We start from the raw sequence: 15726 nt of genomic DNA, 5'->3' as shown, positions 1-15726 counted from the left end.
GTTTGTTTTATTCTACTCATTTATTGAAAGCTGTCCTGAGACATTTGTAGGGGATGGGATAGAAAAGCTTTTGATATATTAATAAGTAAGTTTCATGTGTTGAGTTTTTCACAGTCTTGGTGGTAATGCACAGACAAACAGATACATATCTTCTTTTATTACTACAAATATACATTACCTCTCTTGTATTTACAGGCTTCTCAGCTATAGTCACATTGTTTGTTACATTCTCTTGAGAAGAAAGCTTTAAAAATAAAAGCAGGTTTGATCAAAATCTCAAAATAATACTTTGCAAATGAATAATCCCATGTATTAATATAAAAATACCTCTTGTTTTCCATCAGAGAGGGGTTCTGGATGAACAGATTCATGGTGGAAAATCTAATTAAAAAGTGAGAAAGATAATTAGAGCATTACCACAATATACCCAAGTAGCCCGAAAGACATACAAAAAATATTTGGATAACTAGAAGGTTGGAAAAACAAAAGTGCTATTTACATAGGGTCACAATGACACAGGGGTACATGAGGATTCAGATAATCAGGAGACAGTATCCTGGTAATACAAGTTGGGGTGTTGCACTGGGATAGCAGTCCTACCTCCCAATATGCACTCACAATCCATCAGGGGAAGCACTGCTAATAAATTAGGAATAAAAGAAGCATTTTGAACCTTGGCTTCTAAGTGGAAGAATTCATTTCCTTGAGATCAACTATCTTTACATAATTGAGTTGCACTTAAGATTATTGAAAGAAGTATGCTATACACCATTTTCATAGGTTTCAAATCAGGGACCATGAAAACTTGGGTTTAATGGAAAATATACTAATGAAAAAGTCAGTAATGACAGACCAGCTTCTCTGAAAGAAAGCTTGCCTACCTGTAATGAGTGCTAGATGTGTGCAACATCAGATGCTCAGTTGTGTAGCCCAACATGAGCTGAGCATACACCACTTATCAAGGATGATTAATTGGTGGCCCATGAGAGTCAACCAGGCTCCATACTCTAGATATGAAATATGTCAGTAGGGGAGGTATAACTTCTTCCAAGAACCTTTTCTTACTTTCCATGTCCTGTCCACCACCCTGCCAGTTAATGTTTGCATCAGAAATGACTATATTCTTCATAGCCAATCTGCTGGAGGGAGGGCTGCGGATGTCATTGCTGGCAGAGGGGTAGGGAAACTGGGCACAAGAGGATGGCCATCCCTGACCTAGACTATGCTGTGGAGTTTTCCATAATATGCTGGGAAAGATGGTGGCCTGCAGACAGGATCGATTGCAGAGGAGACTATCAAGCTAAAGACGAGAGAGTGCTGACAAATGCAATGGAGACAACAGTTCTGGTGTTACTGGTAAAGTGACATAGATTACATCAAATATCAACAAAGGGAGGGCAGGTCATAGGCATGAACAGACTTGAACAAAAGGCAGGAAATCATTTGTAATCATTTTGATGCATATCTAACATTTTCATTAGTTAGCTCTGATTTTAAATATATGTATAATACCATCCTTCAATAACCATGCTCAGGGCAGTAAAACAGTTAAAACAAAACAAAACAGATCCAAATGATAATGCAAAAGTGAACATCATGTTTCATTTATATCCCAGTCCTGCTAACACTTGTATTTCCAGAAAAGCTCCTTTCCCTCAATACGGCAAATGGTTTCATGTAAAGAAAACAGCATGCCATAAGTTCTTCCTCTCTCAGAATGTTGCTCAGAGAAATAGACTAGAAGACATAAGAAGGGAAATTATAGGCATATCCCCCCTGCCCCTGCCAGCAAGTCTTAGCACCAATAATTTTGCCCCTTCAAGTCTATCCAATCATAGATTTGTTTCTGTGCCCGTATAATACCTGTGGTTTGAAGAGTTCAGTACAGTTGTGGAAGGCAATCGAAGACATTGCATAGTATCCTGACCAACCTGGTTGTTTTTTTACCGTGTCCCCAAAATAAAGATCGACCTGTTCATCCTGCCAAGACACATGACATGACCTGATTTTGCTGATGGATTAACAGAAACAAACAGTTAGCTCAGGAAGCAACTAGAAAAGAGAGTGTGCAAAGGAACCATAATGCTGTTTCTCAGCCAAAGCACCAACCCCTGGCCAATCACAAGCCAAAATCAAATATTTCTATTTCTCACACCACAGCATAAGGGGATGAAAGAAAGTAGCAGTTAAGCAACTATTAGTTCTTTGACTCTGAGAGAACATGGAAAATTTACATGCAAGCTACCAAGGAGGAGTATCACCAGCTGGGATTGAGTCCCTCTCCCCTCACATTAAAGCCAAGTGCCACTCAGCTTGTGAGCCAGCTGGGAAAAGAGATGGAGACAAATGAAATCGAGGCAAGGCATCCTAAACAGAAGACTGGCAGAAGATGAATGGCATTTTTTGCAGTCAGGCAAATGACTGACACACTGCCTGGGCAAAGTAGTGTTTAATTCTAATTTCTTACCCCAAAATTGAAGACTTCATTGTAGCAATCAGAATACCTCAAGTACCAGCTAACATTGTAAACTTGAGAAGGGTCACACGTAGCTTCATTGCCTTCAACTAAACATATAAAAATATGTAAGAAATGTAGGAAGTATCTTCTGCTCTTTGTACTACTATTACTGAAATGTTCCTCAAGACATCTCATTAAGCACCCAGCAATCAAAGATAAAGTAACTACTGCACACAAGAAAGAAGTAGCAAGGAATGCAAACTAGAAATGAGGTGTATAATGAAAAAATCCCTTATGTCTTCAAAATGAAATAAAATAATAATGCTTTCTAAAACTAATATAAAATCCAATGTCATACATTATATCTCAGTTTATGATATGATCTTGTAGTTTGTACTAATTTAAAGTACACAAATAGGGCAAGACACCTTCAATACACAATGGTGCGATCTGTTGATATAAAAGATTGTCACAATTTGGAACCTCACTTTACTATACTGCATTGATATAAAAAGACAAAACTTAGAAGGCCTTTTTATGTAACTAAGAGCTTATTCCATGCATTTGTGCCCTAAATTTCTACCCCCAGAGTATAAGCTGACAAACAAGTTAATGCTGAGGATGCAACTCACAGGACTAAACATAAAATGCTACGATTGAAGGCCACAGCAAAAAACACCATTCAAATGAATGACACTCTTTGTGTCAAGTAATGGAAAGAGCATGTAAATCAGCTGACAGTGTATTGCTATGCTATTTTACATCTTGTCTTCTACACCATTTTTTGTGGTTGTCACAATAGCATGGTTGGAAAATCTATGACAAAGAATACATCCAAGGCATTTTTAAACTAGCGACCATTTATTTTAAAACAATCAAGCATGCGTAATATCCTTTCAAAATAGAAAAAGTATAAAGTTGGAGTGGGCAATAAAAGGTTGAACATAGCTATACTACTGAAATATCCAACTACATGGGGAATTTAACCAATCTATAGAAAAAGGGAGAGGGACATATATATTATATGGCCCATCAAATTACATTGCCTACCATTGCAACTCTTTCAGGATAGTTCCTAAAAGCTCTTCCTCCTAGGAACAGTATTGAGAAAAGGATCCAGCAGTGATTTCAAATGGAGAGATGATCTTCACTAATATCCCCTCCCCTCTGTACCCTCAAGGAAGAAGGGGATTAGAAGGAAAACTGGGGCAATACGACTTTTTTCTTTTCTATCAGTGGAAGCTTTCCATGAGTAGAACTCCCTGAGAAACTGTTCCCAATGGAGTACTAGTTAGGATCCAAACCAATAACTGCAATCCATGTACACTTACACAGAAGCAAGTCCTGTTGAAATAAGGTAACCTTACTTCTGAATATTTATGTTTAGGATTGTGCAGCAGCTCCCACTGAATACAAGGAGATTTTAGTCAAAAGTAACTTATTTCCTTGGTTTCAAAGGGAATCAGCCAAAACTAACTTTAGTTGATTTGGGGCTAAGGTAGTCAAAGGAAAAACATTGCAAAGTTATATTAAATATAGTCCAGTATTCTTAGAAACTTAAGTAATGGAGGTTGGAGACTGCTAAAAACAGTGAGAATAACAACTGGACATGGTCTGCAGTTTTATAGACTTAAGGATACAATCATCCTATGGTCTCCTGACATTGTCTGGGTGGGCCATAGGATAGGTCAGAGTCCCAGCTCTGACTCGGAAATGTCTTCTGAGGCCAGAACAAGGACTCTGCCCTTGAAAAAGCCTGCCCCTCTCCACACACCCCTTTGCACCTGGCAGTTGGACTTTGAAGATGGAAGACCACCTTTGAAGGCAGAGTGTGGGGGAGTGGAGAGGGAAAGAGTGAGACACCATCCGCTGTGGAATCCCAGCAGTGCCTCAGCCTCTTTTCTGCCCAATGAAGGAGAAAACGTTTAAGTGGCTGAAATCACCCATCCAAATGCTTTTGAAGGTGTAGGAAGCATGCAGGCAATCCTAGCCTCTTCCAGCCTCCTGCCTTCCAATGGATCCCCCAGTTCTTCAGCTGTGGAAAGTTATGGTCAGCCACATTGGATGGCACTCTTTGTCATTAAATTATTGTCCTAAACTGACCAGGCTAACAAAACTATTACTAAAGACTGCCATATTATACTACAAGCTACAGTTTGAATGCACTTTGCTTACACTTTAGGTAAATGGTAGTGTTGCTGAAGAGAATCTTCCCAAAGTTAAAAGAAGTCTTGCCCTATACAAAGAAAAATAAAAAAGCAGCAGCTAAATATGGAAAACCATCAAATATTAGTAACTGTTTAGTTCAGGGGTGTTGAACCTCAGACCTGGGTACCAAATTCAGTTCATCTTAAACTCCAGTCCAGGCCTCTGGTGCTCTCCAGAAGGCCATGCTGATCCCCCTGCTCCCACTTTTTCCCCCTGCTGGTGGTTTCCCAGCTTTTGTGCATCCCCCACTCATCCTAAAAAGCCAAATGTCTCTTCTAAGACTTTAGGTATTGGGAGCTTCTGGAATTCAACATTTGAGCTAAAGGAGTTTCAACACCCCTGGCATATGAAGTACTGCTTCCTTAGCAATAACTCTAAGTAAACAAGTATCTATAATAGCCCAAGAATTTCAATTAAATATTTTTAAAGTATGTTCAAAAGCACTTTCATACACATTTTAGGTGAACTCTTACATATCATTGCTGTACTGTCAGATAAGGAAAAGATGAAAACTGCAGTCCTGTACACAACTGCTTGGAAAATGAGGCCACACAGGGGGTGGCCACACATCCATCCATTCAACGCTTCCTGAGTCACACTTAAATTATCCCCAAAAGAATCATTGTATTTGAAGTGATGGCTATTCTATGTTTTAAATTTCTACTTAGAATCCACTAGGATTCTGTGGTGTTTATGCCATATCTCATTTACACATGCACTCACCATTTAATGCTGCACTCATCACATGACAAACATGCACTTGTGAAAAACCTTAAGTACAGAACAGTATACTTTGATTGAACTTTTTAGTGATGACACATGTAGGCTACAGTTTAAATATCAGATTTCATCTTAATCATGAATTCACCAGACATCTGAGATTAACTTCATAACCACAATCCTCATCTGCAATATAGAATACTAAAACAGCTGCATCACCGAAATGATGTATATAAAGTGCCCTGAGCTCTCGGGAAAAGCATTATATGGATACCTAGGGTACAGTATTGTCTATGTTTCAGCAGGAAAAAATCCTTCAATTCACAGAAGTCCCCAGTGAGCCATTGTGAAAACTGTAGAAGTTTTTCTTATCTTTTAAATTTTATTTTTAGATAGCATATTAATGATGGAAATGATAGTTCCATTCATATGATAGTTCCATTCATTTCAATAGCTCTACTCTAAGCAGCTTTTACACTGGATGCAATCCATAAACACATCAAAACATTGGAAAGGTACATTTGTGCATGTTGAAATTACTTCTTAAAACAGTCCAGACAGCTATGTATAAAAACCAGACATATACAACGTGGAAATTTTTCACAGAACAATACTGGATCAGAAATTTTTCCATCCCATTTCACCGGATCCTGCCCATGATTACTTAGCCGTAAACTATACTGGGCAGTGGGATTTACCTCTACATAAAGATACAGAATGTTGCCCTGAATTATGTATTTATAGTTTTATTTCAGTACCTGCCCTTTAGTCAGTTTTGATGATGGCTGGTATACAAGTAATTGAATGATGGTATACAATGGTTATTAATACAGCATTCCTCTGCCTAAAATGGCACTAAATGAATAAACATAACCACTTATCCAGTATTAACTTATAACAGCGTGCACATAATCAGGTGGTCAGCCATTCATATTTTTCCTTTGACAAGCAGTGATGAGACATAAATGCTCATGGCCAAACATCATAGAAAACTATTCTTCTTGTCAAATCACTGCATGGCTTACTGTGGGTGAAGCTGGTTATCTATTTCACATGATAAACAGTGATGTTTGAAAATTAATGTGACATAATTTAAGTTGTACAAATACAACCAGATATAACCCTTAGATAGGACCCACTGAAATGAATGAGACTTAAGTGAAACTAACAGTCTGTATAAAATTGTAAAAATATATATCTAGACAAACCCATATTACCTGGCAAATTCGAGGAATTGAAGGGCTTTTTTCTGTCAAAACATGCATAGGACTGTTATCTACATGTGTACATTACGCTCTTTTTTTGTTTGCACACTGTAATTTGCTTTAGCAACATTGTCAGATTAGATACTGCCTAATGTTGTTTCACATCAAGGCACCTCTAATGCAAAGGCATCTGATCTGTTCTGAGAATCTTTGCAGAAACAATAACACCATATTAAGAACTGGAGCTGACTAAAATTGTGTAGGCTACACTTTCTCAGGATCTGAAGCCTTGACAAAAGTCCCTGTAGTGACAAGTAGCACAGTTCTCTTTGCAAGCACCTGTAGGAAGAATGTACTTGTAGATACTTGCAAGGATCAGAACCTGTGCAAACTAGCAGAGCAGCTGGGAACTCTGGAAGGCACCCTGCATTTCTCAGTCTTGCCTTGACAATATAGGCCATTGTGGTGGTTACACTGTGTTTTAGAGCCTGCTTCTAGTCTTGGCATTGACTGTGCCTTATCTCCTGCCCTTGCCTTGCCAGACACCTGTTCCTTGTTCTCTATGACTTCACTTTCTTCCTGGACCTGTTCCACTGTGCTGGTATCTGACCTCCACTTGCCTCTGGACCTTGTCTTTGCCTACGCTTTTGTCATTTCCTGTCTGCATCTGACACTTGCCTGTTCCTGACTTTGCCCTTGCCTCTGGTCCTCCTGCATCCTGTTAAGATCTCCATCTACCTCTATCATCCCTGGTCCTAGTGTTCCAGCCATAGATATGGTTGCCTACATCCTGTCTGGCAGTTTGCTGAGAACCCCCTTCCCAAGGAGAGGAGGTACTTTCAGGATCTGTGATACCAAAGAGCAGCACAATTCAACCTGCATGGGCCTGCCAGAATCAGTCCTGTAGGTACTTGCAAAGAACAGAGCCTGTGCAATCATGGAAAGCTCTGTGAAAGGCTTCCCTGTCTTGCTCAAATTTTGTCATAGCAGCATGAGCCTTAGTAGTAGTGACATCATACTTCCAATCCTGCTCCAGTCTTGCCTTGGCTCCTGCTTTAGCCCTTGCCTTTGGTCTCATCCTACCTTGCCAGATACCTGCTCCTTGTCCTTTCTGACCTTACCTGGTTTCTGACCCTGCTCTGACTTACCAGTAACTGACTTCAGTGTTCTTCTGAACTGTACCTTCATCTCTGACCTTGTCTTATTTGACCTCAACCTAATTTAGATTTCATTTATTAGATTTATATCCCACCTTTTCCATACAAAGAATTCAAAGCACCTGACACAATTCTCCTCCTCCAACTCTCAATCTTGTCTCCACAAAAACCCTGTCAAGTAGGTTGGGCTGAGAGTCTGTGACTGGCCTAGTCACCCAGTGGGCTCCATGATTGAGCAAGAACTAGAACCCAGATGCCTGAGTCCCTGTCCCGCACTCTGCCTCTCACCCTGACCCTCTAGCATCTAGCAGAGACTTGCATTTCACTTTCATCCCAGTGTTCCAGTCATAGGTTCCCACTGTCTACATCCTGGGCCTGACACACATGTAAACAGGTTGAGCTAGTTTGATGTAGTTATTAACACTTGGTTAGATCTAGGAGACTCAGGGTCAAATACTTAGTAATTTTGGGTCAATGAACCATCTCCTAATCTAATCTTGCCCACAGGTTTATGAAAACCATATATAGGAGGGAGATGATCATATTTGCCACTCTGAGTTCCTTACAGGAAAGTTCGATATAAATGAAATAAACATAGACTGGAAACTTAGAAACAGAACATCACCAGAGTCTACTACAACTTTTTATCTTTCCTTGATACTCATTTCCCCACTTATCACATATTCTGATTACAAAAGCTGAAGTTCTAGATTTTGTTATTAAGAGCAGGCCAAGATAACTAATTTGAAAGTCTGTCTGCATAGATATGCGATGGCCTTCTCATAGAAAAATGTAAAACTGGAGGAGTTCACGACAGATAGTAGCAGCAGCTTCTGTGTGCAGGGCAAAAGCAGCTACTCTAATTTTCATTTTTATTATTTATTTTTGTGAACAGCTCCTCCTACCTTAAACTCCTCAGACGAGCAATTAACTCTGGAGATAATTTTGCAAAACAGCATCTGCACTGGCTCTTATTATCCAAAGCAACTGAACATCAATGTTTATTCAGTAGATGAACCCAGGTACCAGCAGATACACAACAGACCCTTTATTAATGGGAGCGTGCATCAGGAGAGTCACTGGGCAATTTTCACATTTCTTAAAGATACTTTTATGGGCTAAACACTTGTCAACACGTGAGTTATTTTCCTTCTAACCAACTCTGAGGTGTGTATAGGGGAAAAAGCAATTAATGAAGTGGTGAGGAAAGGGGCTTGGGGGGCCTGCTTTTCCACATTCTTAGGCTATGTCCTCAATTAATGTAGGGCAACCTTTCCCAGCTTGGTGCCCTGCCGATGTGTTGCACTACAATTCCCATAGCAGCTGGTGAGGGATTGTGTGAATTGTGGCCCAACACATCAGTAGGGCATGAAGAGGCTACGGAGATTATGTGCCAATCAAATGAGGCTGGAGTCGTCAAAAATAATGGTGGAGAAGTGGAGCAAAACCTCTCCCAGGTGTGGAAAACAGCAAAAGGCGTTCTCCTCCTCACTGAGAGCGACACTCCTAAACTACTTCACCCGAGGAAGAGGGAAATGCTAAGCCAGGGCCCCGCGCTGCGATGTAGCAACCCGGACACCGCGCAGCAAGGTCCGGGTTCGTGGCCACACGAGAGCAGCTGTTGACGCGAGGCAGCCGAGTCGCCAAGCGGCAGCCTACCTTCACCTCAACCATGGCCCCGCCAAGGGCAGCCAAGCCTCGCCCTGCCACCTCCCCACCAGTCCCGGGGATCCTCCACCAGAAGCCCGCTCACGGGACGCAGCTGCCCGCCCTGCTCGCTCACCGTGAGCACGGGCAGCCGCCACTTGGCGAGCGGCCCAGCCTCAGCTGGGCCCGGCGGTTGCACAAACAGGACCTGGAGGAGCGGCAGCAGCAGCACGGTCGGTCCTGAGAGGAGCCGCCGCGGCTGCAGCACGCCGGAGAGCGATGCGACGCCCGCCGCCATCCCTCCGCGGCGAAAGTGTCAGGAAACGAGGACGCGCTCCAGCGCTGTCGGCCCACTCCTTCCGCTCCCAGGCCTGGCCGGTTCCGCGCCGAGGGCCGGGTGATGGGTCGCCACCCGATTGGCTCAAGCTGCACACCAAACTGGGCGGGGAGCGCGGCTCCTCCGAGTCCGAGGCGCGAGGCGTCACCGTGGAATAGTGACGCGAGAAGCGTGACATCACCGCAGCCGCCGGCAGCGCAGTTCGGAGATGGTCGCTGCAGAATCGTGACGTTCGGCACGTCATTAGCACCTCTCGAGGCGGCCTGTCATTGCACGGGGCGGGGCGGGGTTGGGAAATAAACAAGAGCAGCCTGGCCTCAAGGGGGTTTTCCCGCGTCTCTCGAGTCCCCTCTTCAAAGTTGGACGAGACCTCAATATTGCAGTGCTATTTTAATATCGGTTACACATGCCTACCCTTTGTTTAGGGGCCTGAACAAAACGAGTCCCTAAATTACGCTGCTTTGCGGATGATAGGAGTAGTAGTCCAAGGCATCTGCGGGGTGTCCGATTGGGAAAGGATTGTTGAACACTTTCTTTAAATTTATTTCTATTGTGCCTAGAGAGCTGAAGTTAGGATAGAACCGAGCAAGAATTGACTCCCAACGTTGCTTCTTGCTTTCAAATTTGTTGCAAACTAATATAGAGGTTTCAGGGTTGCCTATTCTGAGTCGCATAAAGAGTAGTTTAGTGCAATCTGTTCAAGAAAACAAGATTTGTTAGTCTCACCACTGCAACTTGATGCATTGAGCTGGTTAATTCGTCATCCATATTTGATATTCAAGTTCTGATAAAGAGGCAACAATGCAATATCCTGGAGGATTGCTGGATCAAAAGAAGGTTGCTAACAGAATAGTAATTTCTTGCGTCATCAGGAGAAGCCGTATTTCTTCAGGAATGCAGACCTGAAATCCGAAAAGCCATTTACTGGACCAAATTCTGCAAGGCCCAGCCATTCTTAATCCTCTTCGCCACTGGGTCTCCATTCAGCCTTACGTGTTCTCCTTAACTTGCCTGCCTGAGAATAATATCATTCTCAGAATTTGGAATCGGGCAATTCTAGAGTGGCTTGAAATGAAACCAATATGAAGTACAAATTTTTATCTATTTATTTATTAAAACAATTTTATGCCGCCCCATTCGCCGAAGCCTCGGGGCGGCTCACAGTGCAAAATGCAGTGCAAAACCATCAGATTAGTCATGTATGACGAAATAGATAAATCTGTACTTATCGTAAGTATAGATAGTTTAGAACGTTTCTATTTAAAATGAGAATGTAGCCCTGGAAGGCGCTGATGAGCGAAGACAATTCGACTTCGAATTGTCAATCTCACTTAAGAGAACTGATGCGCCATAGCATCTGAAACTCCATTTCCCAGCATGCTATGAGAGAAACTGGAATCAAAAGTCCCTATTGGCTGGAGGCTTTTCTTCAGGTTCTACAGCGAGAAAAGCGACGCCAGCGCTGGTCAGCACGTTTCTGACCGGAATACCATGGAACCAGGTAGCCTGGAAGAAATCAGGTAAACACGTGCGATTCTGTAATAATTGCCTTGCAGACTTAAATCGAGAGGTATAGCTTCTTTAAAAAAAAGTACTTATATATTTTCCATGTTTGTTAACCTATTATATATCATATTTTCTGACTCATGAAACTAGTTAAGGGTGGACACTGACAAATCTGGGAACTCAATATTCAGAAGGAACCCTATGAAATAAATAAATGTTAACGAGGTGTTTTACATAGAAGATGTAATATACACTAGAAAGGAAATGAAAGAAACCGTTGAGACTCTGGGAACAAGTTGCTTCAAGGTCATGAAATAGAGAACTGAAAAAGACAATTTGTTACTCTAATATCTTGTTAGCTATAGCAGACAGTCTGAGTAACAGATACTGGAGCACTCACAAAATGAAACACTGTGGAGAGAGTTACAGTGCAATTAGTTATGAATGGAGTCCATGCACCTTGAGCTGGTGAAAAGTCCCCAATAATATCATAGGTGTCCGAAATACAGTATAACAGCTTTCAAGTCACACAGGATTGCTCTGTGTTGATAAATGTGTGGGAAGAATAGAAGCATCAGAGTGTGGTATATGTTAACCCTAGACCACCCTCTTCCCACTGGTTGACCATTGCCCAGAAGCAGGGACCACAATAATGTTTGATGTGATGAGCATTGGTCTGTTCTTGCAAACATTTTCTTTCATCTCAAGATCATTTTAACACAGATTGATTCTGCTTTAATTGCTTAGAAATCCAGAGTATAACCCTTGTTTTATAAATGTATTGGTGGACCATGAATACTCTGGGAAAAAGAAAAAGAATAGCTCATGTAATACTAACTTCAGCCAAATGCTATCTAGTCTACAGGATTTTTCCTGTTTTCAGTAAAATAGAAGAGCAGGAACATTCGCTGACAAGACTATATAAGCCAGGATGTTCCATTGTACAAAAGTCTCCTGGAATGAAGTAGTAATAGTGAAAATGCACACTTTAAACATTTAAAAAGAAGAAAGTTGGTGTATGTCTATTAATTCTGTATTTTTTAATTGACTGTTTTTTGTGTGAAACCAATATGGCTATCAAGACTATGATTTATTCTGGAATAGTATTGGTAAATAGGAACTACTCCCAAATTATTCTGGCAAACTATTTTATTGATCATGCATTAAAAGAGTGATTTTCCTTGTAAAATATTATCCTTACTGTGAAGTCCTTTTGCTTGCTGTGATCAGGGAGCACTGATTAGAAATTATTCTTTCACGACCTGACTTTTATAATGAACAGAATGAGTTTGTACCAGGGATGCCTGTCTGTTTTCTCATTTGGAGCTGAAATTATACTTTTTTTTCCTCCAGTGTTCAAGATGAGGCAGTGGACAAAAGCCAATTTAAAACATGCAAAGATATTGCTTTCTACAGGTGAGTGGCATGAGTGTTTATTATGAATCATGTCACATGACCACTATGATAACCTACCCTTGCAGCCTGTACCACTGTATGAAGAGAGACCCATAGTGTTGCAAGGGTTTGCTTCTGAGGGCCAAACTTGTATTGGGAGGAAATTCCAATGGAGGCTTCCCTTGAAATGCAAATAGCAACCCCCAAGAGAGGGTTTTTGTTTTTTAGTCAGGTCTATAGCAGGAAGAGAAGGGGCCAGTTCACACAACATGCTAGACTCATAACATGGGTTATGAGTTGTTTAACCCAGAATGAGTTGTGGCATATGCATATTCATAATGGTGGCCACATGAGCTCAGCAACTCCTGAGAAGATTGCAGTGTGTTGTCTCAACATAGGTTCAGACCTATCTTGGGCTAATTAAGAGCTAAATAACCCTTACTTAACCCTACTGGAAACTGGTTTTTTATGAGGATTGTTTACCCCTCAGTACAGTGTAACCACATTAGAGGCTGAATATTCATTATGGTAGCTGCACACATTGTAGCTTTTCATGGGTTAAGCAACCCAATATGCATGACACAGATCAAGAGGTAAAAACTTTCCCTCCTTGTTCCCCGATGGTTCTGCAGCTGTTCAGCCTTCCATGGCTTCTGTACACACACACACACACACACGGGGGGCGGGGGGGGAGAGAAAGAGTTAATTGCATCCATGCAACTAATTTCTCATCTGCTTTGGCCTTCAGTATTACTGCTAAAATATTTGCAAGATGGTATAAATCCTCAATCCTATAAAGTTATTGATATGGCAAAAACATTGGTGGGGACAAAATGTGGAAGTAGGCATCAGAATAAACTCTTTTCATCCTTCTTATATTCTATCACAGGAAAAGTCCTCTCCAGTGAATTGTTTCTTACAGAAAGCATGGAAGTAGCTTTTTCTAAAGAATGAAGCACTTTCTAACCACTGTCCTGCTCACTAGTCAGTTCTGCCTCAAAAACCTGTGAAGAGCAGTTTAAGGATTGCCCATTTTAACATTAGTTCCTTGCTGAAATGCAGTACTTTGCAGTTGTCCTGTAGAATCTCAATTAGCTAGAGAATTGCTGCAGCAGGGAAAACTTGATCCTGGGCTGAGTGATTCTGAGTTCGGCTGGTGCAGAGCACTGAGGTGGATCTACCTGATCCCAGGATATAGGGAGTCAGAGGGTTTTCCTGGGTTTTTCAGCCTAGCAGATCCATATATTTAGACTCTCTTACTGAAAGCAATGTGGCATGTTGGGGGGGGGGGGACTATGAAGCTGATGGGGTAGTGAGCCCAAATCCAGAGAATTACCCCTGCTACACTAGTACCCTTCGCAGCAGTTTTCCAGCTACACAAGCATAGCAGAACACCCCCACCCCACCTTCTCTGGCAGCACACCTTTTACAGCCTCACAAGCACATCATTCTAAGTGGCTCCAGCAGCCAACATCAGGCGATTCAAATTGTGCTTTTTGGTCACTAGCAGTAATTCCAGAAATCAATTCATGGTAAGAATGTACAACAAAAACTGGGGATGGAACAGGATTTCCAAAATGAGCAAATCTGTGCCTTGCCAAGCACAGACAGTACGGTATGTGAAATAAATAGCATTTTCTAGTTTTAGGTCAAGAAAAGAAAATCACAGAGTAGAAAAGTTATTTCATACAGCACTTTGTAATCCCATTCTGAAATCATGTACACTCGGAATGAAGTCCTGATTAAATCCCTCTGATGTCAGTGGGCTTTAAAGTAGCCATTGTGAGCAGAATGCACCCTTGATCCAGGTAATTTCAAGGGTAAATTAACAAGTGTGTCCTTTCCTTTGTGTGTTAGGCGTCAGAAGCATTTATGCCCTGGGAAGCCCTCATACCGAGCCTTGCTGGACACCGTGGAAATATCCAAAGAAAGGGTCAAATTTCAGATAAACAATGAAGAGGACAAGGTGAGGATATAAGAGGACAAGGTGAGGCTCAGTGTAATTGATTAGGAAGAGGAAATGTGGAGTTTTCCATATAAAACCAAACTACCATTGACACCAATAGATTAAAGGTACAGCCCTACGCATGTTTAGACAGGAAAAGTCCTACAAATCCCAATGTGACTGACTGGGGAATGCTGGGAGTTGTAGGACTTTCTGACTTAAACTTGCATAAGGTTGAACCCTAAATCAAGGCAAAACTTTTAGATACTGTTAGGGTAATAGCATCTAAAGCTTTACAGAAAACAATTTGAAATGGCTTTGCAAATGATAAATGATTGCTATGTATGTTTGGAGACAGAGCTAAGCATTTGCCTGTATCCAAATAGTGCAGTAGTTGTTTAATTGGTTATCTGACTGCTTTCCCAGGAACCCCTTGAAAACCTTCTCAAACAGTGTAGAGGTTGTTCTAGGGATTGCAGGGAGAAGTGGCAAAATTAACTACCTCCAGTGACAAGCCTTCCCTGGATTTCTGTCTCTTCCAAAAGAGAGGAGCCCTTCTGTTCATGGAAAGGCAAGCCTTAGCCCAACCCAGAGAGATTTGGGCTGAAACTTGACAGATACAGATCGTAATTGTTTTTCTTTGTTCATTACCAGGCATCTCTTTCAGTAGAAATTTATGAAATAGAAGGCAATATTTTCAGGGTTAAAATTAATGAGATAACACCACTCAAACCAAGATATGAAGTCCCTGATGTTCTTATAAAAGATCCTATCAGCCTCAGGTAAGTTGTGGAAAATGATACTTGTGCCTATCATTTTTGCAGAAAGCAGTGCCCAGAGTACTCATCAGCATGCAGTAGCTGTAATAGAATTGAATTCTCCTATTTAAAATAGTAGAGATCAAATTGCCAACATACGCTGGATCATGGAGAAAGCTAGGGAGTTCCAGAAAAACATCTGCTTCATTGACTATGCTAAAGCCTTTGATTGTGTGAATCACAACAAATTGTGGTAAGTTCTTAAAGAGATGGGAGTACCAGACCATCTTATTTGTCTCTTGAGAAACTTATATGCAGGTCAAGAAGCATCAGTGAGAACTGGACACAGAACCACTGATTGGTTCAAAATTGAGAAAGGAGTTCGACAAG

The 15726-nt window shown here is 41.4% G+C and overlaps 2 protein-coding genes across 6 annotated transcripts in view; one reads left to right on the top strand and one right to left on the bottom strand.

Annotated features, from left to right (window-relative positions):
• The window catches only part of TMEM87A (transmembrane protein 87A), a 28863-nt gene extending 19016 nt beyond the window's left edge, over positions 1-9847 (bottom strand). For both annotated transcript variants that reach the window (XM_044436855.1, XM_044436854.1), the window contains exons 1-6: positions 9532-9847; positions 4634-4694; positions 2468-2565; positions 1864-1980; positions 328-381; positions 179-244 (exon numbers count right to left, since the gene is read on the bottom strand). In XM_044436855.1, coding sequence (XP_044292790.1) covers positions 179-244; positions 328-381; positions 1864-1980; positions 2468-2565; positions 4634-4694; positions 9532-9693 — 558 coding nt within the window. In that variant the 5' untranslated portion in view covers positions 9694-9847. The remainder of the gene's footprint in view (positions 1-178; positions 245-327; positions 382-1863; positions 1981-2467; positions 2566-4633; positions 4695-9531) is intronic.
• GANC (glucosidase alpha, neutral C) overlaps positions 1-15726 on the top strand; it is a 68752-nt gene that overhangs the window by 23042 nt on the left and 29984 nt on the right. The window contains exons 1-4 of one of the 4 annotated variants that reach the window (XR_006415385.1): positions 10809-11252; positions 12592-12654; positions 14491-14599; positions 15233-15360. Coding sequence is in view for 3 of the 4 variants with exons in the window: in XM_044436833.1 (XP_044292768.1) it covers positions 11224-11252; positions 12592-12654; positions 14491-14599; positions 15233-15360 (329 nt within the window). In the remaining variant the exon portion in view is untranslated. The other 3 variants (XM_044436833.1, XM_044436834.1, XM_044436835.1) reach the window with 3 other exon arrangements.

The sequence above is a fragment of the Varanus komodoensis genome, unplaced genomic scaffold (genome assembly GCF_004798865.1).
Source record: "Varanus komodoensis strain SLA01 unplaced genomic scaffold, ASM479886v1 scaffold3, whole genome shotgun sequence".
Classification (NCBI taxonomy): Eukaryota; Metazoa; Chordata; class Lepidosauria; order Squamata; family Varanidae; genus Varanus; species Varanus komodoensis.
This window is presented reverse-complemented; position numbering and strand designations above follow the sequence as displayed.